The 26451-nt window shown below is 32.7% G+C and overlaps 1 protein-coding gene across 2 annotated transcripts in view; it reads right to left on the bottom strand.

Moving 5' to 3' along the window:
- The window catches only part of LOC126718733 (uncharacterized), a 68599-nt gene extending 46442 nt beyond the window's left edge, over window positions 1–22157 (bottom strand). For both annotated transcript variants that reach the window (XR_007653036.1, XM_050421062.1), the window contains exons 1-5: window positions 21578–22157; window positions 17139–17288; window positions 16691–16834; window positions 15372–15470; window positions 10721–10834 (exon numbers count right to left, since the gene is read on the bottom strand). Coding sequence is in view for 1 of the 2 variants with exons in the window: in XM_050421062.1 (XP_050277019.1) it covers window positions 10721–10834; window positions 15372–15470; window positions 16691–16834; window positions 17139–17288; window positions 21578–22118 (1048 nt within the window). In the remaining variant the exon portion in view is untranslated. The remainder of the gene's footprint in view (window positions 1–10720; window positions 10835–15371; window positions 15471–16690; window positions 16835–17138; window positions 17289–21577) is intronic.
- Window positions 22158–26451: the final 4294 nt, after the last annotated feature.

The following is a 26451-nucleotide window of genomic DNA, read 5'->3' as shown; positions in this document are numbered from 1 at the left end:
TTTTATTGCAGCATTCTTTCGACGTAAGTATGTTTCTTTCTCCCTTTTTTTTTTTTTTTTTTGTATGAATCTATTAATGAATTGTTACAGAATGATTATACAGAAAGAGAGAGAGAGAGGGAGGTTTGCTATTCATGAGTTGATGAGACTACTAGATTACAGTTCATGTGTTCCAAACTTGTAGTACCCGACCTATTTTTTCACGAATCATATAGGAGTATATTTTCCTTAAACATACTTAAACTTATTCTGGTTTTTCAATTTGTCCAGATTGGTTGGTGGAGTCACCAGTAGTAGTGCACATTAGCTATTAACTTGTGTTCTCATGCACTTCCATGTTTTACACAATCCGTTTTGCTATGATTTCTTGCTGAAATTATATATCTAGAATCAAATTACCAACTAATATTTCATGTTCCTTCGCATCTTTCCTTTTTAAGCAAAACAAAAGGGTCAAGTAATGTAATTTTGGCAGGTAAGAAAGAAGTAATCATGATTGTAAAATGTGGCAGCACAATTGAGTGCTACTTAATTTGATAATATAAATATAATTAATAAATTAAAGTGTATATACATCAAGGCAGATCAATTGAAAATATATCAATGTAGAGGAAAACAATTAATATGCACTAATTGATAGGTTTCTCTTCTTACAACAAATGGAGAATATGACATTTGAACTCAGATTCTCCTCGTAAGACTAGGTAGTGCTATCGAACAACTTTACTAGCTAGAATACTCGGTACATAACTTAAAGAAAATTGTACCTGACATAAATTGCTTATTACTCAAAATGTACTTTGAAATTTTATATGAGGATCAAAAAGTAGAGCTAGCCATTGAACAACTAGCTTAGAAAAGGTTTCAACTTGTTAAAGACAAGATGTCTAACACCCCCGGGCTTTCTTTAGGTGCACACATGTTACTTGTACTGCACTCATATATGCCTATATAAAAAGCAGTTTCTTGTATAGTTTCAGACATACAAAAATATATATAGACTATATATTCTCACACAGAAAAGTCCATTTGAAGTAATTTATCAATGTGTCCCACTTCCATAGCATTAGCTTGATCTTGTACCTAAACTTGAATATCCATTACTTGGTAAAAATTGAAAGATTTGCAACTAGATCGCAAGTGAATGTTCAATTAATGTGTAAAACATTAATGAATGTTTAGACCCCCAATTTCAATAATACCAACACAAGCTTATACACAAACAATATATGTGTGGAATGATGAATATAAGCTATATCCAAATTGGTAAAACACTCTAAACCATAGTTAATCACAAACACAGCAGCAATTAAAAGGTAAAGAGTAAGGAAAGAAAGATGCAAACACAAAGATAACACTGACACGTGTTATCGAAGAGGAAACCGAAGAACTCGGCGAAAAACCTCTCCGCTACCCTCCAAGCGGTAAAATAATCCACTAAAGAATAAAGTTAGGATACACGAATAGCAATAGACCCTCCAAGCCTAATCTACCCAATGCACCTAAGCCCTCCAAGCTTCTTGCTCTAACAGGATTAAGCCTAATCGTGTCTTCTTTAGCTTCCCGAATCCCACAATAAGCCCATTGCATCAACCAAGTAAATTGGTCATCTCCAAACTACTTCCCAAGCACCAAAATACCTCATCACTGATATGGGTATAGTGAGATAAGGATTTGGCAAATTTACCTCTAAAGGATATGTCAATGAAGAGGGTGAGAGTAGAGGAATTTGGAGAATCAAATGTCTAAGATTGTGGATGAGTCAATCTTAGTTTTTTCTAGGGTTTCTCTCTCAAAACTCTCTCTAAAAGCTCTCAACATTTCGTTTGTATAAGGGTATTTAGAGTAGAGTATGTAAGGAATGTGAAAAGTCATTTTTCTGCATAACAAGGCATTCTGGCAACTTAGTCTCACGAGCGGGATGAGTTGCGAGTGTGAGTCGCAAGCTAATTGTTTGGCCAGACTATACTTTATGTCCTGTAGTACTCCAGTTATCATGACCCTTCAGCTTCCTACATGCTTCACACGTGTGGCACTTTGGCGACTTGGTAGTCGCAAGTCAGTCGCAAGATCCAATCGCGAGACTCCTTTGAATGCACACAACTTGAGTTTTTTTCACATTCTCTCACACACAATCCTTATATAATTCTCACCTAAATACATGGTATCTAATTGCTAAAATACAAACAAATTTGAAATAGAATAAAGTCAACACATGATTGAATAAATTCAACCTTACAGCAAGAATTCGTAAAGGAGTGATGAAGAAGCTCAAAGAAATCAATAAAAAGTATAAAGAAGTAACCAATGTGCATTGATGAAGAAAGACTTTTGATGAACTCTGTGTGTGTGTGTTTATTTGAAGAAATATTGATTTTCTTCTAGTACATGTTACAAACTTAAGAGGAAAAGAAGATTGGTCCATGCTAGATTCTCCAGAAAATAAATGACAATGCATATCGAATTGAACTCCTTCAAATATCCATACAAATCTCACTATCAGTGTTCAGAATTTGTCAGCATATCATGGGGAGTTGAGCGAAAACTCATAATCCAGTTCTCTCCAACCTAAAACCTAAAGAGCATGATGTGGTGGCATTATGAATATTTAATTCCAAATAACCATTCAAGAGGTATCCATTGGAAGATTAAGAGTCACTTGGAAATGTATTCTTGGTCAATTAAGTCTTGGAAACAGTGTTTTCAATTGTTAGAAGTTATACTAATCATGGGCTTGGATATGTATTAGGCTTTATATATGGCAGAATTATGGGAGGCCAACTCAAGTCTTTTGTATTAAATTTTTATAGCTAAAATGTAAAATTCATCCTCTATGTTTCATAAAAATAAATTAATTTTTTTAATTTTGTTTTCATTCATTTCAGTCATCTAAGTTTCAAGTTTATCATTAATTAAAGTTTTTTTTTATTAAATTTTGTTATACGTTGTGGCTAATTGCCCAATTTTTTTAATTTTTTCTTCAAATTTTTTTAATTGAAAAAATTCAATTAATGATTGAAAAATATTTTCCTTTTTTTTTTTTTTTACAAAAAATTTTAATAGTAGTTGACAAAGAGGCCTTAATTGAATAAACTTGAAACTTAAAGGATTAAAATAAACGAAAAGAAAGTTAAAAGACTGAAATGAATTTCGGAGAAACTTTTAGGTCGGTTTTGCATTTTCTAATTCTCTCTTCCTCTCTCTTCGGCCCGCATCAACTTCTTTTAATAAAATCTTAATCTGACCACAGTAGAGATTGAATTCGATACCAAAGTAGTTATGGGCCTCATTTCTCAAAACTATTAACTTAATAGTATTAAAAGTTGTCTATCCTATGATCTTGTTGATGACTGCAACTGTCTGAATTCCCGCAAGTGAGTGTAAAATACTTCTATAGGGAAGTGAATAAATGTTCCTAATTCCTCCTATTGATGTTATTTGTATGTTAAATTTAGACTTTTATTGACTATGTATATGTTAACAGGCTTTCTCTTGAGACTCCTTCAATTATTTAGCTTTAGAGTCTATTTAGTTGGAGAGATTTTAGGGAAATGGAAAAGGGGAGAGAAAAGTGGATAGAAAAATAATTTTTGTGGGTGTTTGATTAGAAAGAAGAAATGAGGGCCAAATTGATGGGGGGTTGGGTGTTTTCTTCTTAGACCCAACAAAATTTTATCTCTCCAATTTGGGGAGAAAATAGAGGGAGAGGAATAGTTGCAATTAAATAATTGAACTACCCCCTCATCTTATGTACTAGTTATTTTTTTCTCTTTTTTTTGCATGATATCTTCTTGTTTGATTCAATAAAGACAATGTATTAAATTCAATTTTGAACTCCTTGGGTACATTCTTCTTCCATTTTGCTCTTCTTCTTCTTCTTTTCTTTTTTCTCTTTTCTTTTAGGGATTTAACTGAACGTGATTTTTTTTTTTATAATTTTTTTCTTTTTTTCTTGGGCATGATTTTTCTTTTTTAATAAATTTAGGCGATTTCCTTTTTCTTTTCATTTTTTTGGTTGGTTCTTTGTCACTTTTTTTTTTTAATTGGGCATTTTTTAATAAGGGCATATGAGTAAATTTATACAAACTCATTTTTTCCACCTTTCCAGTTTTCCATCTCTCCACCTCCAACCAAACACAAATAAGGAAAATTAGAATATTTTCTATTCTCTCATTTTTCCATCTCCACAACCAAACAAACCTTTAAAGAAGTACCTTTTTCAACCCACAAATAGAGGATAAAAATATAAAATTCTATGTACATGCATTAATTGAATTTTAGTCTACCAAATAACTTGGCCAACACTTTCTAACTCCGGATGTATATAGAAGATTAGTGCTTTCTTCAAGCTAGATCCTGAAATGTACTTTAGTGCTTCTTCAAGAAGATACAAAGATAATTCCTGTATTTGTTGAGCTTTAAATCCATAGAAATATTCTTAGTTTTTATGAAAATTTTCTAAATACCAATTCAAAATATTTATTTGCATAATGAACCAAAATATTTTCTTATTGAAGGGAAAAAAAGTTGAAACTTTACTTTTCCGGATGTTCCAATTACAAATGCCAATGGCTCCTAAAATATTATAGTTTGAAAGTAAGTGCAAGATCCTGAGCACCTTTATTAATCACAATGATTAATGAAATGACGTCATTTTTTGTTTTCATAAAAACATTTGTAATAATTTTAAAATAATAAAAACCAAAACCAAAAACAAACATTAGCAATAAACTTTAGAATAAAAAATATTATACTCAAATTTTTGAACTGAAATCATGAATTGAAGACACAAACTTAAAATTGAAATCATGTTTTTAACTCATAATTACAATTTAATAAATATGCATGTAACAGTGTATGTAACAAACATTATCCCAAACTTTATACATACATACACACAAAAAGAAAGCACAAAAAGAAGGAAACAGAGAAGATAATCAAAACAAAACAGGCAGACATAGTCCAAAGAGCAAAGATGAGGAGCATTGCAACATAAAGTCATAAACTGAAACACCTAATACTTCGAACTAAATTTGAAGGAATAAAATTCTCAAAAAAAAATATATATATATATATATATATTTGAAGGAATAATATCAACAGGGGAAGCATATTAATTAATGTTGTCCCTGCTAATTAACCCCATTCTTTTTTTCTTCTCTCTTTTTTGGCTAAAATCCCAATCCTACTTACTATAATAAGAAAGGCCCATTTTGTTTTTGTTGGCTGAGCATCAAGTGCCACCAGGAGTTCCCCCAAACACTTCAGTAGCGAGGATCAATAACCCTTTACTTCAAAGAGATTGAATCCCTAGTGAAGTGGTCAAGGGAACTCCAGGGGACACTGGATGCATGTTTTGGCACCTCCATATATTTGTATTGCTGGCTCTATATACGGGGTTTATGAGTACCAATTAAGTCTACTATTTATAGCAAGTTAGTTTCTCATGCATCTTTGCAATTCGTTGCTCTATACTTTGCCTTGAGAGTTGAGAAATCTAAGGGGATAATAAAGCTGTAGGAAGTGAATCTAGACGAAAAAGTGGGCTAAATTGAAGGTTGAGAGAATAATATCAAGATGAGTGGCCATGTGCCCTTTGCACCTTTTCAATATCTGTCATCATTAGAGCCATTCCTTTCCAGCTTTTTTCATTGATATAAAGCGACAATTGACTGGATTCTGGTATATACGTGCACCCCCATTGTGATCACAAAGAGGCTTTCTAATGTGAATCAGTGCTAGCTATTACTAGAAAGTTTTGTCAAGTGGTGCACTAAAACGATAAGGTATGTACAGGACCACACATATATTTCATGACAATTCGTCAAGTACTCGAGCTACGGGACTTGAATGTATGTATTGTAATACTAATGTATTGGACTAATATACGTGCTTCAAACATGTACTATTTTGTACTCCGTATAACATATATATGTGGAAAAATGACAGACCATAGAGATGAAAAGAAAGAACAAGTTTGGGTAAGCCGAAAAGTTCTGGCCACTCAACTGAAATTTTTATTCTCTACCCTTCATGTGACCCATTATTCTGTCCAGGTTCAATTTTCTGTCCATTTATGTGGATATTTTCTATCTCTAATGGTTCTCTCGTACACAAAGGCATCCTTTACTGAATCATGATGAAGATAGAGAACTTTTTCTATAAATAGTAGGTTTGGTTTACATTGCTTTGCCAAGAACAAAAAATAAACCAAAATAATAGAAAGGAAAGGTCAGTTGTCCCCTAGAGTTCCCTTGACCACTTCTATGGAACTCTAAAGAAACCCTCAATTAAAGGGTAATTCTAACCCACTGAAGTGTTTGGGGGAACTCTGGTTGTCACCTGACATTGATTAGCAAGAGGAGATTTGGCTTGCACTTAACATATATATAGTAATCATTTTTCAGGTATGTATATATGGTTCTTTATCTAAATTTCATTTTTCACAATTCTTTCTTCAATAAGCTGTAACTCAACCGATACTTTATTCTCACAATAATAGGATATAAGGTAAGTTGTAGGCTTAAGACTCACTGGATTCATGTGTAACTTACCAATATAACAAATGTTTCATAACTTCTTTAATAGCCTTTGAAGTTAATTATATTACAAAGAGTGACATGTTGAATATTTGACATTAGTCACACTAATTGTCATTTAGTATATATTAGTATGTAGTTTTTGGAAATAATATCTGTGATTTTGAAAATAGTTGAACTTTAAAATTCACTTATATTGCATTTGAATTTAAAGATTTAAAATTGACGAATTCAAAGACTAGTTTTTTTTTTTTTTTTTTGAGGGGGAATTCAAAGACTAGTTATTATTATAAATTGTTTGATATAAATTTGATGGAATATGGATTTAAGCTTTAGAATTATGCTTTAATAAAATCACTTATAATGTTATGAGTTGAAATAACATCTCAAATTTTAATATATATATATATATGTGTGTGTGTATATATATATATATATATTATTTTTTAATATTCTTATAATAAGTCACATCGCAAAAATTAAGAGAATAATAAATAAATAAAAACGAAAAAGCATATCAAGAGAAGATGCCCATTTAATACGAGTTTACGACTAAGTATTTAAGACACAAATTTAATTTATTATATAATATACACAATATTGTTAGCTAAAATTTATCTATGGTCTTGGGTGTGGTAATTTATCGGTGTTGTATTTGTGTTTTTTAAATTAAAAAATAAACTACACCATTTTGTATGAAATTTTAAGGTTTTTAAAATTTAAGAGAGAGAGAGAGAGAGAGAGAGAGAGTTATACTACATGGTTACAAAACTTTTGAAAAAAAAAAAAAAATCTTTCATTTAGAATTTAAGGAGTATTTGGTGCCTTGTCAACTAAAACTATTTGTATCTCCTCCCAATGTAACGCTTTTATTATTGTTATAAATTCATCCTAAGGAAATCTGGGAACAATATTTCATATATGTAATTACATTTTGCAGAGGTATTGCAGGAAGGTTTCACCACTTTGTTCGGTTAAAAATAAGCATGTAATTATAGAAATTTACGGATCATCCATTAAAACCCATGATAATTGAAAGACTATTCCACTTGCAATAAAGTGAAAACATGCCTTATTTTTTTGTATAAGGGCATCATGTCACAAGTATATTTCTTATCAGAGAGAGAGAACTCAGTTATTCATTACTTAAATTCATAAGTCTTAACATTTCATGAAGTTTAAAATCCAGGCCGGACACACTTGGGCATACAGACACACACAAACAGATATAGTTGCTAAACACAGAACACCTTAGACAAACAGTTGATTTCTCAATCCCACACCCCAGTAAAACAATGAAACACACTGCTATAAAATGTAGAAAAACAACACCTTAGAGAGAAACCACCTTGTGGCTCGACCGAGGCACCTTCCTGAAATAAGTCCTTACAAGATCAAAGTAGAGCGGAAACTGTGCAATGGCATAGAACGTTATAGGCAAGCATGTCACTGCATACACTGGAAGGGCCTTGTTTTTTAATTTATCTTTAAGCACAAAGAAATGTCCTGCACAAAAAGAGACTAACATCGATGCAATGGACACGAAGAGTGAAGTTAATCCAAGCAGAAGTTTCCTTGGTAGGTCGCTACGGAAATCTTTTTCCTGGTATCTGGAAGTGAGGATAGCAAGAAACAAGAACAAGGCTGTGACAGAGAAGCACAGGGCGACAAGTGAGGTCACAGCGAAGACGTCAAATGCAGGATACGTTTCAAGGTTTGGTGAGCCGCTACTCTCTTTGATACCACCTGGGACAGCGGTTGATGTTGCAAAGGCAACAGTGGCAATGAGTGCAGTCACAACTGAGCAGGATTCAGAGGTTTTGCTTAGCCAGTCACCTCCCTCTTGGACGAGTTTCTCGTGGTGTTCAGTGAATAACTGTGCCGGAATCTTCTTATCGTTGTTGGGTTGGTAAAGTAGGTATCGAGGCACGGTTCTTTCCACATACTGCATTTATTAAAAATTAAAATTAAAAAAGATACAGTTTTAGATTGTTTCTTAACAATTTCATAACAAAGTGTAATTGCAATGAAGAAAAATGTGACGTCCTGGTAGCGAAACTTAAAGTGCATTGTCAATCAATGGAATTAAACCAAGTGTTGAACAATTATTTTAAAGAAATTTTATTTTAAAAAAAAAATAAATAAAAAATAGGAAGAACGTAGAGAAAATCATCTAAAAAATTTATGTGATTTGGTAATAACTTAAGTCTATGATTACCTTCAAATTGGGGCTACAACATATTGAAGGAAAACTTGTCCTTTTGAATTTTCTTAATATACGCTTACCATATTGCGAGGGTATGCCCAACCTATTATTCGACTATTATTCGATTAAGGCATAACAAACTTTAAATAAAGCTGCTTAAGGCCCTAAACTAGAGACCGCTGTTACTACTGTCATTTCAAAATACAAGTTATTATCTTTAACACCGAGTTCATTTATTTGCATTTTTGCCAAGAGTTTGTTAATTAACTTACACCTTTAGATACTTCTAATAAAAACATTTTGAGTTCAAATCTCCTCTCTTCAACTATCAAATTATCAATAATAATAGTACAGCCCTAGCCCTAGCCCATTAAGGGAATATGATTGACAATGTTCTTTAATTAATTAGTACGCATTACTTATAAATTGGCCTGGCACATATTGAACACTACCTCCCTCACCTAGATATGGAGTATTGTATATATGTTAAGAAGAGCTCCATTTTTTATTAAATTAGACGAAGTAATTCGTCCACTTAATCTGTTGAAAAAATAAAGAAATTAACATGATTCAACTTGTAGTAAGCCAGCATTTGCAACCTTGCTATATTTCATGTAAGGGTTCAGGGCATGCAGCAGTCAAACGCCTAGGCAAGCTGTTTAATAAAAATCAAGCAGTTCAAGTTCAAGATGGGTTTGAGTTCATACCTCGTACCACTTGATTTCCCATTGCACTTGCAACGCGGCCCCAGGTATTAGCCAGGGTTTATTTATCCCTAGCTTCGCTGCAAGATGCAATGCGTTGTTCCCATCTTTATCCAATTTTTGCGGCATTGTCTCTGTCAGTAACTCTCTCTTAAGCAATAGCTGATATATCTGGGGTTGTCTGTTCTCCACTGCCAAGAGTGCTATATTTTTGCCTTCGTCCGTATCATCATGGATAGCCATTGGAAACTTGTTGAGTATTTCCTCCACCATTTCCGTGATACCATTTCTAGCCGCAGCCAATATGGATGTCTCTTTTTTTTTCTTATGCACATCCTCTTTAGAGGATGAACTTATCCATAGCTTCGCTGCAAGATGCAATGTGTTGTTCCCATCTTCATCCAATTTTTGCAGCATTGTCTCTGTCAGTAACTCTCTCTTAAGCAATAGCTGATGTATCTGGGGTTGTCTGTTCTCCACTACCAAGAGTGCTATATTTTTGCCTTCGTCCGTATCATCATGGATAGCCATTGGAAACTTGCTGAGTTTTTCCTCGACCATTTCCGTGATACCATTTCTAGCCGCAGCCACTATGGATGTCTCTTTTTTTTTCTTAAGCTCTTTCTTCTCAATATCCTCTTTAGAGGATGAACCGATGTCCATGTCAAAAACTTCGTCCGCAGTAGGTTCCTTGAGGAATGGTATCCGCTCAGGGTTCTGCCCATTTTCCAAGTAATAATGTTTGGGTAAAGCTTGGATAGTACATTTTAGGACTCTATGAGATAAAACGTGCTTCTCTTTTATCTTCTTTTATTCATCTGATCCTATTCATCAAGAAAAAATAATAATTATAATTCATCTGATCCTAATAATCATACAAGGGAATATATATTATGAAAAGGCAAATATATTAATATGCATGTAACATGTAGCCACATGAATATATTAACTTGTACACTTCATGCACACATCTTCTCTGTATCATATATATCATATTCAAATTGTAAGTCCATTAAATTTGCACTGAAATCATGATTTCGATGCAAATTTTGCTTGCATATATGGTTGTGTGTGAAACAAACACTACTCTTATCAAAATAAAACACTAACACAAAATCAACAGTGCGAACAAATGGTGTACAGAAGACATGAGCACAAGATGTGTATAAATAACATTTCCCAAGTTACAAATGTGGAAATATTCAAGAAAGAAAGAAAGAGTACATTATCAAAAATAATAATAATAATAACAAAAAAAGAGAGTGATGTACCAACTCCAACGATGACCAGTATTGCTGTGTATACAAATACGGCAATGTCATAGCATGCGCGAGAATATCTCTGAATTAAATGAAGCTTTTGACCTTCACTTCTAGCTTGGGGTCCTTTACAAAACAAAATCAGTTCATTATAATGCGCAAATAATTAAGGTTGCGACATGTGACATGTCTAACTTTTAGCCTTAGTTATATAAAGAATGATGCATTAATGGTTGTCAAAATGAAACATGATACGTCTGCTTCAAGAATAAATTCTTAGATCTATTAAAAGAATTCTAAAACCCAAAGGAAGAATAGAAAACCTCTGTTAGCATCAGCATCAATTGTTCTAAAAAAATTATATTTTCACACATCAAAAAATTACTTTATCAATTTATTTTAACACACTATTTTATAATTTACCTACATCAGATGTTCTATTTTTCCATACAACACATTAAAAAAACCTAAAAAAAACTCATACAAATGAAATAAACAATTAAATAAATAAATTCAAAACCCACAACCAACACCACCACCACAACTACCCATAGCCCACCCACTAGATCGGAACCTCACCACCACCCATAGCCCAACACTACCACAAACCCACCACCACCCAAAATCAACCAATTACCACCGACCATTGTAGCCAAAACTCAAAATCAATCCAACCACCACCCACCATGGTAACCACAACCACTAAAATCGGCTCACAACCCCCCAAAATCAACCACCACAACCCATCAAAATCAACTGACAACCACAAAAGAAAACCCATAAAAAAAAGGAAGTAGGTGAGATGGCAACGTGGCTGAGAAGGAGGGTCAAATCGACAACTTGAGGCTAGGGAAAATGGTGAGATTGGCAGCATGATGTAGCAAATTAGCGATGGAGGGTGGTAGATCAGTGGTGGCTAAGGAAGATAGTGAGAGAGAAGGCTAAGAAGCAACAAACGGAGAGAGAGAGAGAGAGAGAGAGAGAGAAGTTTAATAAATAATTATAGCATTTTTGTCCATACAATTCCATTAATAGGATTGTACTCTAGCAGATGCCAAAATTATTTGGCATTTGACACATCCCAAGAGGCATGTTTTTTGGTGTTTGGTGTGTCAAATGCCAAATATTTGGCACTTGGAACACTTGATGCTAATGCTCTTAAGGGTTTATTTTGTTGCAAATGATAATTTTAGGGAAGCCAAACCCAAAACTCGATGTTGGGCTTAGATTATAACCCAAATGCTATTGATGAATTGTGATAGACCCATTTCAGCTCTAAGTCCATATTACACCCAACAAGAAGTATAATGAGGTCTCAAAAGTAGCTCCTGCAATGATGTCAACAGAAATGATAGCCCACTACAACAAGTGCTTGAATAATAGTCCAACAACGAAACAAGGTAAGCGTCCAACGATTAGTTATTAAACAAGCTAAGGAATGTGTTCACATTAGAAAAATCTTGTGTTTCCTCCTCTATTATCAAGTCAAAATGAGGAGAGAATCCCATAGTAAATAAAAAAATAAAAACATTATAAACTTCAATAGAAAAGTAATAAACAAATACTCATGATTTCGTCTAAATGATTACAAGTAAAAGACGAATACTTACGCTCTGTTTGTTTCAATGGAAAATATTGTGTAAAGATAATTTTTCGTGTTTTTCAGTTTTGGTAGCATTAGAAAATATAAATCAAAGGAAAACTATTTTTGGTCAACATAAAAAGTATGACTCATTTTTAGATATTGTTTTCCACTTTTTTTTTTTTTTTTTGGAAAACAACTCTATCTCACAGTAAATTAAATAAGGGAAGTTAAAATATTGTTTTTCAACTCATTTAAGGTTACTACTAAACATAGGAAAATAAGATAGTTTTATAAAAAACATTTTTTGAAAAATGACTTATTTTCTAAAAAATATTATTGCTAAAACAAACAGGGTGATAGAGTGGAGAGAGAGAGCTGATTCAAACTAGATCTCTTTGTACCATGTCCTACTCATAATGATGAATATATAATAAATGATGGGAGTTGCTTTGTGCAGATGGATGGGTAAATATGTATAAATTTGAAAGAGGGGTGATGATGTTTAACTAATTTCGGCCATGGCTTTTAAGGCCCTTTATGGTGCTGGAATTTTTAGAGAGAATGGAGGAGATCAATGCTTGTGGACAAGTGTACGTATGGGAATATTTATGAAGGGGTTTATGAACTAAGAGACTAATTTATGAAGTAGTAATGAAGATAGAATTTGGTATAGTTGAGTTGATGATTGAGTAAATAGTGGCTTCCTTTTATAGTGGAGTTTTAAGGAGTAATTAGCAAAATCAAGGTTAGCAAGAAAATCTCAAAATATCTATCATAGGAAAGTCTGTGCTATCTGTTTTGATCAAGCTATATTTCAGAAAAGTTATCCACATTGTTTCCAGAATTTCTATTGGCACAAATATTCCTTAGACCAATAGCACCTTGCTAGCAAGGATATGAGGATATCTGTGAATGCTTGTTGCATGCTAAGTTGTACTTGCTAGGTGTCACATTGATAAAGAAGGAATGTCCTTTCTAAGGACTTCTTCTTTGTGATCTCTATCGTTGAAACTGCCACTGTCTCGTTCCTTAGCCTCCAAATAAGTGAAATGACAAAGGTATGATACTAACTAACATAGTTGGCAAAATACATTTTTTTCAAGAATAAACTCTTGAATCAACGACAGGGCTCCTTGAATCCAAAAGGAAAAATATAGAACATACAAAAAGAGAAAATTTTTCTATACTGTGTGTTTATTTGTTTAGACCCCTTAAAACAGATTAGTTTAACCTAATAAATTAACCAAGTGTTTACTTAGGTTAATTATGAGATCTAGGTTAAACAGTAAAAGATCATATCATGCACAACGGAAAGATAAATAACACACAAATATGATCATCCAAGAAAACCAATGAAACAAACCATTTCAAGGTAAAAACATGGGGAGGATTTGACCTAGCTATCTTCAAAGTAAACAAATCCACTAATAGAGAATTGAAGTTTTTATAAAAGATTTAACCCTAAATCTATTGCTACCTCCAATAGTAACTTACTGACATGATCACGTGTAAGATCTGAATCCATGGACTCTTCTCTCTTAGATTTGCAACACACAAGCTCCCACGCTTATGACTTTGAGATCTCACTCAAAGATTTCAGATCACCAGTTTTTAATATTATAGCAGCAACTAGATTCCACCAGCACTTGATCGTAGATCTTATTCCAGTAGACATTTGTAGAGTTAGAAGGTACACAACCTCTCAAATCTCATAGGAGTAATTCACAAGTCTTCCAAGAGTCTTCAAAATGTAGTTAGGGTTTTCCTTTTATACTTAAGAGTGTTGAACTGAAACCCTAAACATTTTTACGGGCTTGGGCCTGATTTAAAATTCTACAGAAACTGTTTTACTGCAATTTTCGATCGGTCGAGCTTCACTGAAATTTAGTTCTTTTTCCTGCAGCTTGAATGTTCTTGAAACTTGACTTATATCACCTTGAGCAATGTCTAACACCTATTCTAGACATGTTTTTGTTCTCGGTTTGCTAACATAAACAAAATAGGACTCTAAACATTTAATCATAAACCTTTAAAACCTAACACTGTGGAATTTTTATTAGTCAATAATCTTAATACCATGGGCTACAACAAATTTATAATAAAGAAATTGTAGAGCAGCTAAGAGATCCTAGAAACCCCATATTTGTGTTAACCATTAATTTAGAAAATAAGAAAAAATCAACAGAAAATATTCTTAAATATATTCTAATTAATACTCTACCACATATAAGGATTTAATTTTGACTAAAATACTCCTAAAGATTTGTAAAAGGAGGAAATAAAGTTATATTCCAGACAATCCTAAAAATTACAAACAAATAATCAAAAACAAAACATGGTTAGTACTTAGAACAAGATCTGCATTATCGAGTCACGTGCCTGGCTAACTTCCAAAGAATAAATCAATGTAATGTTAGAGGATAAGAAAGTGGCCGGTGGCTGTATAGAGCTTAAGCAGCGAAGCCCACAGTACACACCGACATATGTTTTATTTACATGATTTTTTTTTTTCTCTCTCTCTCTTAACTTTACATGGACATCTTCAAATTAGAATATTTGTTTTTAGCCAAAGTGAGACCAATATAAATTTTTCTTGTTATTGAGAATATATATATAAATATATATATATATATATATATATATACACACACATATAACAATACACTGTTATTAACCACCATTAAAATATTTATTCTCCTAATTTAAATAAGGATCATGTTAACGGATACCTTTAGGACAATTGTTAATAAACTATATTAAGAAAGTTTTAACACCACTTTTATGAGAAATATAAAAATAATAAAAAATAAAAAAATAAAAATGTCAACACAATTAATTACTTTATTATTTTCTCATAAAAATATTTCTAAAAATAGTTGTTAAACCAATGCTCTTAAGACATTCGTTAACATTTCTCTTTAAACAAAAAGGTCTACAATACGGTATTACTCCTTTAGTCATGCATCATATAAGGTGACTGCCATCGAGGACATAAACCTATAATAAACCTCAAACCTAACCAATGTAGAATTCTTTAGCTGTTTCAACACACTCGTATTAAAAGTTTGCATTCCTCACCTTGATGTTTTGAATCTTTTGACTGATCAGGAATAACATTCGATCCTTTCTCTACATCTGCTTTCCTGCCTTTGTTAAGCGCTTTTCCTTTGGTAAACACTAGAAAAGTAAAGTAGCTTAAATGCTGAACTTAAGTGCATAGAGCAAATAAAGGAAGAAAAAGGAAAATAAAAATGGTAATAATAATACTTGTTTCCTTTAGTCTTTTTCTTTATACATCAATAGTTGAGTGAGAGAATTTGAATTCTGAATTTCTCCATTAAAAACACTGAGAAATATCAATTGAGCTACAAAATTATTCACTATTTTCATTTGGTTTTGTGTATGCTATGTATTGTAGAGGTGTTAATATTTCTGTTTATATGCATTTATGAAGTAATTGTTGGGTGCATTGCACCACGTGAGTCCAGCCCACATTTTGGCTTAGCTCATTAAATGAGTTTGTTGGACAGGTTGCTGAGAGGTTTGGCTTACTTCCAGTATTTTTTTAATTAAAATCTCATTTTGTTTTAATGAGAAACTACCACATCATCCACTAACTAATTTAAAGATAAAGATTAAAATTCATTACCACTTATCATTATATAATTTAAACAAAATGACTTGTTTAATTAAAAAAGTATTAGAGGTATGTCAAATCCAGAAGTAAGCAAAGTTAAATGGACTTGCTATAGAAGCTTGCCAAAAGTGAAGAATTGAAGTCATCTTTTTTGTACAAAAATCAAGGCAAGTTGGCTTACATTTATTAAGATGTGATGTTAAGCATGTGAGACACGTTGAAGGAAGAAAAGAGAGAAAAGCTAATGAAGAAATAAAAGGAGGCCATTCGGCCGTGAGTTAGTGAGAAGTCCCAGAGAGTGAGAGTGAGACCATGGAGAGTGCAATCTTGAAAAAAATAATAATAAAATAAAATAAATAAAATAAAAATTGTGAGAGATAAAAATAGGGAAGAGAGCAGTAAGGTGAGTTTTTTTTTTTTTTTTCCTCCAATTGTATTTCTAAGTGTTGTAATCTCTATTTAATATAAATTTTTTCCAATAGTAATATTCAAATTTGTGTGTAAAATTAAATTGCGAAAGGTATGTTTAAAACTTTCATTTTACTTTCTCATATGTAATTTTCACTATCCGAAAAAGTTCACGTGGCATAACAAATGGAGAAGCAACATTAATCTACCAAATGGTATAGTGGTCCTAAAAAAAATTTATTTCCATGGTGTGGGGGTCTAAATGATCTTTAATTGCCTCGATATTGTGTTCTATCATTAGTGATGCCTTTAAGATAAGTTAATTTTAACGTAAGGGATTCACTTCACCTACCATCTCGAGCCATTTTTCCCAACAATCGATAGAAGTTGACGCAAGTTTTGTAGTTCTCCGGAAAATGGGGACTTAGTTTGCCCTTGCATCTTTTAATCATTTGCCCTGGATCGATTGGCTTGAGCACATCATCAACAGGTATACCTTCCAAACAACAATAGAGGATATTGAGATGTAATGTTGGTGATAGATATAAGTCGATCTAGATATACTTCAGGTGGTCAGTGTTAATGATAAACAAATATCAATATAATTTATATATATATATATATATATATATATGCAAATTAATAATACTTGTCTACCTAATAAGCTGCGAAAAAAGTTAACGTATATTTTTTTCAAGAAATACAAAAATAGCATGTAATGTATGTACAACTTGGATTTCAAATCAATCGAAATTCGAAAGCTTGTGACTTGTGTAACTTGAAAATTTAAAAATACTAACAATGATACATGATCTCGTTCCACCACCCAAGGTGGCAACCACTTCTGAAGGCGGCAGGCTTATCTGCTATGAGATTGAGAGGCAAGATTCCATGCTCGTCCACAGAAGTAACGAGGGTTTCGTGCTGGAGAAGTATTCGATATGCCAAATCTGTAATCCACGTATAAAAATTAAACTATGCTTTAGCAGTTCTCTATTAGCAGCCAATTTCACTAGTATATGCAATAAAATTTTCTACAATATTGTTACAAGTAGACAGGGTCATTCATTAAGTTAAATATGACATCTCCCAATTGTTTTGTAGTTAGTAAAAATAATCGGTCCCACTCTAGCTGTACCATAGCTAACTACATAAATTTGAGATTAACTCTTGTTGTTGTACAAAATAACCAAAGTTTAAAATTAAAAAATAAATAAATAAATCAAACCATGCAGCATACTACAGATTGTAAAGCATAAAGTGAATTATTAAGAGTGAGACAAAGGATTTTTATTAATTATTGACAATTAAGATAATGGACTATCGAATTATGGAGAGCGGGATTGTAATATATGCAGGGAATGAAAACAAAGAAGACATGCCAATTGTGAAGTAATTGCCACAAACTTATAATCTATATATATATATAAAACCGAAGCTTTTGCTGCTTCCACAATTTTCCACGTCAGCATTTTTTTTTCTAATTTTTAAATCTGATTTATTTCTTTTAATTAAATATATAATATATATAACCTCCTTTCTCTCAGCCTTCACGTCACCCCCCTTTTTTTTATTTTTTTTTATTTTATATATATATATATATATATATATATATTCTTTTTAACGTTTTATCAATTTAGAACCCTAATACAAGTATAGGACTCCCTCTTCAGCCTTCACGTCCAAACCCCACAACCTCTGTGTTTTCTCATATACGCTGGATCCTCCTGTCGCCGCCACCATGAACCGCCACTGCATTGATTTCTCTTTGCCTCTCCATCGTCGTTCAATCCAGCCCATCATATTCTATATCGGCAAATTATTTTGAGGTAATTAAAACATGTTTTTTACTCTCCTTAATTTCTATATATTGCTCTCTCTCTATCCGCTTCAATTTTTCATGGAGTTTTGTTAGTTTGTGGTTGTGGGTTGCTCTGGATTTAAGTTTTTTTTTGTTTTTGTTTTCATGGAATTTTGTTGATTTTTGGTTGTGGGTTGCTCTTGATTTAAGTTTTTTTTTTTTTTTTTTCTTTGTAGGTTTCCACGTTTTCTTCTTCTTCCTTTGTTGTCAAATCTATGGCAAAGAAGAATCATGAAATTTTTGCCGGTTCCACACAGTTGTAGGTTTTTTTTTTTTTTTTTTTTTAATTCTTTCATTGCCGCACAATACATAACATAAGCACGTTTAGGGCTCATTACTCAATCGCACCGACTATTGTTTGACAAATCCTCTTCTTTCTCCTCAGTCTCATTAATACGTAGAACCCCCTCTGGCCTTTCACTAATTCGCTTTATGGTCGATTCAAGCCTTTGCACACCCAAATTATTATCCAACCTCTTGCCAGCGTCAGACCCCTTTGGGCGTTTAATAGAATTTAGTTTTGGGTATTTTGGTTGGCTGGTTTTGATTTACCTAATTAGGTTAGATTTGGTTTTAATTAAGGTTTTGATTTGGTCTCACACTTTATTTGGTTGGCCTTACCAGGTCTGTCTTTGTCTATCTTCTTCTAATTTTTAGAGACCCTGTTTTGATTTTGATTTTTATTATTCTTTTTTTTTTAACAAGATATATTTTTGATGGTGGAATGCTTGAAATGAATAACAGAAACCAGTAGGCTGTAATAGTTCTTCATCGCGTGAGAGGAGAATAGAGGCAACCCCATTACCCTCAAAGTGTTCGGCAAAGTGCTAAGGTATAATCTATAATCAATTCTATTTTTTTTTTTGGTTATGTGATAACAAAATTATGATTTTAATTATCAAATATAAAAGTTGAATGCTTCTATTAACTATATATGATGGCTTAGATTGATTTTATTTGTTATGCATTATTTGTTTAAAGGGTAGTGTTTGTAGTTTATGGGGGAAAAATAGAGAGATATTATTACTAGAAAAAAAAGGTCCCTGTTTCCCCCTAACTTATAACATTCTACCGTAGTGGTGGCTATCACAATTAGATTGCAAAACTAATTTATTACCAGTGCCAGGTATGAGTAGATGGAATCCACCACCTGCTATATGATTTAAAGTATACTAGGCTGTTCATTTTCTGCAAAATACTGATGTTGTTGGTTTAGGAATTGTTATAAAGGGTAGCTTTGTGCAAATAATTGCAGGTCCTTCCAAAAAATATTAGGGCTGTTAGTTGTGTCCGGATTTGATCTTAATGTTGGCATTTTTATGTTATTTTTGAAACAGAGTTTAGCAAGTGATCTTTGCTATGCAATCTTCTAACTCCAAATTTCATAGCTACGAACTTTTAGTTGCTGCTATTTTAATATTTTATACTCTGTTGCCAGGATTTCATTAGTGGAAATTCAATTTCATTCCAGCCAATCTCAATAGCGTTGTAATGTTAACTAATTATGCAAGGTGAGGATATCTTCATTCTCATAATAATAATGATTTTTTTGATTGTTATTGAAAAATTGTATGAATCAAATTATAAATAATTGTGGGTTTTTATTTAGTATGTTTGGGATTCAAGCATCTTTATATAGCTATTTTATTTGTTTTATTAATTAGCTACTATTAGTTTCACTATGTGTGTGTGTGTGTGTTAAACTGTTAATGATGGCTGGTACAATGATAAAACAATCACATAATGGACTATGCAAATGGACGAAAATCTATATAGTTGAGGGTATCATGGTGACATTGCTTCTTTGTTTGCTATTGTAACATTGTCATTTTGTAGAACTTTTAAAAGTCAACATGAATGATTATAGTTAGATTCTGAATCAATAGTTCTGAATTTGTTGATGAAAGTTTTATTTGAGTACTTTCAATTTGTCAATGGAATGTTTTTTAAGTAAAAAAAATAAAAAATTAATGTGGGATAGTTTATCATCCTAATATGATGCCACTCAATTTTATTTGGTAGTTTATACTTTAGAGCTAATTCATGATAATGTCTTTCTAATCATGATTGAGGTTATGCATTTACATCTTTCCAATTATTTGAAGTATGTAGTAGTTTCATTCTCAAAGGTTCTCGCTGCATTATATTGAACTGGACCTGTTTGTGTTTTGAACTTAACTTGAACTCTTATTAAAAACATGGTTTTGTGTCTACTCTATGTGAAACACCATAAAGAAGTAAACTTTGACCTTTTAGTTTTAAATTATTAATTTTTTAAAAAAAAAGGTTTTTTATTCACTTTGATTTCTCTGTAGTCAAACTAAGAAGGGTGAAGGAATTTTTTTCCTTAAAAAAAAAAAAAAAAAAAAAAGGAAAAAGGCTTACAGATTTTATGAGATGTATACATGTTGACTATGATTTTTATGTTGTAGAATGATGAAAAGAACTGAGAAGGAAAAAGGACTTTGTTTAGGAGACTTGAAATAGGAAAGAAGCCTAAAGGTTGCTTCTAATGTTGCTGCACTTGGATGATTCAAAAATTATGTAGACATGTGCTTATGCATTATATGTGATGTTTTGTTTTGTTTTGAAAAATTTATATTTTTGAGCTTCTTCAATAAATGATTTTATTTTTTTGGAGTTATGTATATATGTGTAATTGTTATTTACCTTAATTCTTACCTATCAAAAACATATCATCTATCCTGATACTGGAATATCTAGATGAAGGATTTCACTTTATCCATTGAGACCAAATTCAAACATGCAAGTGATTCTTCTACCAATAAAAAGATGGACAGTTTGCAACATGCGATTGATTCTTTTACCCAATTTTGTAGTCTAATTTGCAAATGATTCTAATTGTAAAGCTGAACAGTTTGTAACTTGCTTTGGATCCAACGATTTTATGTATGATACAATATATATATATATATATATATATATATATATATATATATATATTGGAGTTGATCTCATTTCTAGCAATTTTCCGTGCATTGCACGGGTTAGCGACTAGTATCTATATATATAGCAACTTCCTTCCACTAATTATCTCGTTGGACCCTCTAATTTTTTTTTTTTTTTTCCTTTCTTTCTTTCTACGTATCTATTTAACATTATGATAACATAACTCTTTCCTATGATGAAACATTTTTTTCTTTCATTCTTTCTACTCTTTTTTTTTTTTTTATCATATTAAGACACTAATCAATTTTTAGTGTAGGTGAAAATTAAACTTCAGGCCTCTTATTCAATGGAGTCTTTACCAGTTAAGTTAACATTCTATGATAGCATAACTTTTTCCTAAGATTAAACATTAGTTCAGAAGTAGGATAATTGGGTGATGAAGTGAAAACTTTAGGAAAAAATGCTTACCCCAACACTCCCTCTTGATGGCACAGTGTAGAATAGTCTCTCCAGCATTTCTCCTATAGTAGGATTCGTCTAGATATTTACTACAGATGTGAAAAAGACAAACGAATATGTCTGTTTTACCATGTAGAGCGGCCAAGAATAAAGGGCTCTCTCCCATCTGGTTACGTGCATTCCCCAATGATGGATATGCTTCAGCAATGCAGATACACTTTCTCAGACTCCCCGTTGCTGCTGCCAGATGCAAAGGGTTATTCCCCTGATTATTTTTTTTGGTTAGAACCTCTTCGATTGAGCTTTTTTGAGAAATTATTTGTACAAGGTCTTCAACAATATTTTCTGGGCCATGGGAGACAATTAAGTGCAATGCCGTTTCCCCTAACTTGTTGAGCTCATGATTGCGAAACAAGTTGTAATTATTTCTGTAGTTCTGAACAACTATTTCCCACTCACCAAATATGATTTGATTGTATAAATCTTCCACCAACCAGCGATTTGTTACTTCCTCCAAATAGTCACGATCTATAATACCCCCCATGTCCATGTTGGAGGACAAACAAACTTCTATAATGCTAAATTGATGGTTGCGGAGATCACAATGTCCATCGGTTTTTGTACTATAAAAGAAAGCCTGCTGTGGTATTGCCTTGAAAGACAAAAACAAAAGCAAAAAACAGTAAGTAAAAGAAAAAGAAAAAGTGGATAATTAATATTCCATGCTTAAAGATGTTTCAAGATTGTCTTCTATATAGCTTTCCTCCCCCCCCCCCCCCCCCCCCCCCCCCCAATATCTTCTTTTACCACGTAATTAAATTCAGATTAATATACCTTATAAATAAAATCAGATTAATATAATAAGAGAAGAAAATCAACATTAATAATTTGCCCAATGTTATGCCCATAAAGACTGCCAATTTGAGAACTGGGAAAAACCTATCAAAACTAAATTAATCAAATGTTCCCATCGATGAAATAAATTCAATTTCAATTAAATACTATATAATGAAAGTTTGTGGAAATCTAATTTAATGGAAAATCCAAACCATCACTTTCGAATACTGAACACTATCTTTCTAGCATGAAGTAGAAGTTTGTGCTCTGAGATTTTACTTCTCATAAGGGCATCTCCAGCTGCTTCTCCAAATTTTTGTACTGTTTGGAAAATAAACAATGATATTTAACTTTTACCTACCCACTTTCCAACAGATTCTCTATCTCATTTAAAATATTATTTCTTCATTCATTGTTTATTCTTTTTTTAATTATCATTTATTCTTTTTTTAACAACTATATTTTTCAATGAGAAGTGTTATGTTCACAACATTTTACGCAATACTTTTATAACAAAATTTATGTGGAAAGTTGTTATTAGTTCTAATTTGAACCCACCACTGAAATAATTTTTTTACTCGCCAATATTAACTAATAACAATCTGTTACTAAAATTTATTGTAAAACTATTGTGAAAATATTGTGATAGTATTTTTCAATTAGGATTTTTTATTTTTTATATTATTTTTCTTCCTTTCATTTCATTTTCATCCATATACGTTTCATTTCTTTTTTTCCTTTTTCTTTTTCTTGTTTTTCTCCTCCACACAAGTGACCAGCCCCCGTTCTTTTATTTTCTTTTTCACCTCAAGAACATTCCAGCATCTCACATTTGCTTCACATCAGAGAAAAGAGAGAGAGAGAGCATCTCACATTTGCTTCACATCAGAGAGAGAGAGAGAGAGAGAAGAGAAAGAAAGAAAGCTCGTCCACCGCCCCATCGCCGATGGAGATCGAGGTCGCCGAAAGGACAAAGTCGGTGGAGATTGGCGTTCCCATGCAGCATTACCACGTCCACCGCCCCACCGCTGCTCGTCGTCCTCCCCACCACTGGGCTGGGTCAAATCGGCTTGTTCTTTTTTTTTTCTTTTTTCTTTTTTTCATATTTGCTTGTTCTGATTCAACTTTATTTTAAGAATTGGATTTTGTTTTGTGTTTTGTGTTTGGATTATGTGAGAAACGGAGAGAATGAGTGAAAAAAAGAAATCCGGATGAGAGAGAAAGAATTAATATAATAGTAGTTAGGATAATTTTTTAAGCAGAAAAATTAATTTGGAGTTGCTACAGTGTTCTCTAAATTAAGAGAAGTACTGTAGCAACTTCAAAAAAAAAAAAAAAAAATTGGAGAATTTGTGTGTTTAGAGAACTGGTTGGAGTGTGAACAGTAGCATTTTCTCTGCTAAAAATAGAGATACAGTGACTATTGGAGATGCTCTAAGACTTGAATCAGTTCATATTAACATATATATATATATAACAATAAAATGTTAAAGAGTGTCTTTCTTTGTTTCTTTTTTTATTTTTTTATGATTGCTAAATAGTGTCTTTCACGTTATGTTATGATATATAAGAACTTATAAAGATTCTTCACCATAGAATTTTAAATTAAAATTTTCCAAATTTTATATGATTATAATGAACCCTCCTTTAGTGTATCACGTTGAGAATTCCTTTCACAAATTTTCCAAATTGTATATGGTGATAATGAATCCTCCTTTAGTGTTTCACGTTGAGATTTTCCTTCACAAAGCAAAAAAGGGATAGTGTTTCTTTAAGGATAGAAAGCAGATATGATGTACTATTGGAATTGTTGTTGAGTGATTGAAAAATAAATAAACAAAAAATATTTTTTTTTTTTTTTTTTTTTAAAAACAACTTGGAAGCAAAGTAAGGATTTAATATGGTTCAACTTGAAGCTTATGTCCATAGCGAAAACCCTTAATGGCTATCTTTTGTATATGTGTTTAATTAAAATGAATCTAGTGTTGAATTTATATACTAGAAAACTTTGGGCTAACTCTAGACTAACTTTCGGGGAAACATACTTGCTCTATAATATAATATTGACATTGTTAAAGTTATTGAGTGATTATGTAATTATGTAATTGAAAAAGTTGAAAGAGAAAAGCAAAAACAACTTAACGCAATTCAACTTGAATTACAGCGTCCACAACATAAATATAAAGCATTTAATAATAACATTTTTACTATATAACTTGTAATTACAATGAACCTACTTCAAATTAAAAGAGAAATACATCTTTTACTTTGATGAAAATCATGTGATTCTTCTAAGAGTATAGGTCATAAAAGCAAAGGAGTAAAGAAAAAGAAAAAAGAATTTTTACTTTTTTAGTATAGGTAATAGAAAATTTATGATGGGAGTCACCAAAGTCCAAAGACCCAGCTTGTCTCATGAGCAGATCATCATTGGAATAGAAATTGCAACCAAGAGAGACATATTCATTACACCCACAACTAGCCAATGGGGCTGGTAATAGGTGCTACAGCTAAAGAAGAATTTTTCTAAGTGTGTTAAGAGTGTTCATACCTTGGTAGGCTTGGTTATTGGAATTTAGCATGGGTATTTTTATAGGGAATTTATAAGGGCGTTATGGATATATAAAGTCAAAACTAAGAAAAAATCTAGTAATAGTCATGCTTTGAAGGGTTGTGTTAATAATTATTTCAAAGGTCCTTAATAAATCTAATAACATTCATTCTTTCAAGGGTTGTATTAATTATTTTTGAAGGGCTGTGTTAATTATTTCAAAGGTCCTTAATAAATTTAGTAAAAGTCATACTTTAGGGTTATTTATTTGGACAAAATTTAGCAAACCCTTGAAAAAATAAAAGGTTTGAAACAGGTCATGGTGTTTGTAGTGTAGTAACGATCTATAATACTACTCTTTTTGGAGGACAAACAAACTTCTATAATGCTAAATTGATGGTTGTGGAGATCACAATGTCCATCGGTTTTTGTACTATAAAATGAAGCCTGCTGTGGTATTGCCTTGTGAAGGGTATAAAATTATGGATGACGGATCCATTTTAATAGACCTGACGGTACAAAATTGAGTGAACGGTTAGTTTCTCTACATGGACGGATCCGAGATACACGGACACGAGGTGGACGGATCTCAAGGCCACGTGGTATCCACATGGCTTAAGTGGCCTCCAAGAAATCCTAAATGGAAAACAACTTGCGTCCCATGATTAATCCTGGTCAACAGAATCCCAATATGAAAAGAATCCTAACATGAGAAGGATCCAGTAATATACGCACATTTGTGATGATCTTTTCCCATATGAAAACACTTTCCTACGCAAGAAACGGAGGTCGGCTCTACACCATTATAAAAGACAAGTACTGCCATTTCCACCGCGATCACGGTCACTACACTTCCGAATGCTATGACCTGAAGTAGCAGATAGAAGCTATCATCAGGTAGGGGAAGTTGCAAAGGTTCATCAGTAAGGAAGGGACAGAGCAGCCCCAAGGACAGCCTGCCCGAAAAGAAAATGAGCACCCTAGGCCACCCTTGGGAGACATAAGGATGATTATAGGGGGCAGCCCCGCTTCTAGTTCTTCCAAAAAGGCACGCAAGACCTACGTACAGATGGTTCAGAATGTCTAGCTGACGAGGTACGTCCTAAAGATGGCACGAATCGACAACCCCATAATTAGGTTCACGGAGGAAGATGCCTAACGTCTCCATCACCCACATGATGATGCACTTGTAGTTAGCATATGTGTAGGGGATTACAACACCCACCGAGTCCTTATGGACAACGGGAGCTCAGCCGATATCCTATACTATCCGGCATTCCAGCAGATGAGAATAGGGAGAGAACGGTTGATTCCAACCAACGCACCACTCGTAGGATTTGGAGGAACAAGGGTGCATCCCCTAGGAGCGGTCACACTGCCGATAATGGTCAGAGATTACCCTCAGCAGATCACCAAGGATGTCACATTTCTAATTGTAGATTGTTCATCCGCGTACAACGCCATATTAGGACGTCCTACATTGAATTCATGGAAA

The sequence above is a fragment of the Quercus robur genome, chromosome 3 (assembly GCF_932294415.1).
Source record: "Quercus robur chromosome 3, dhQueRobu3.1, whole genome shotgun sequence".
NCBI classification, from domain to species: domain Eukaryota; kingdom Viridiplantae; phylum Streptophyta; class Magnoliopsida; order Fagales; family Fagaceae; genus Quercus; species Quercus robur.
This window is presented reverse-complemented; position numbering and strand designations above follow the sequence as displayed.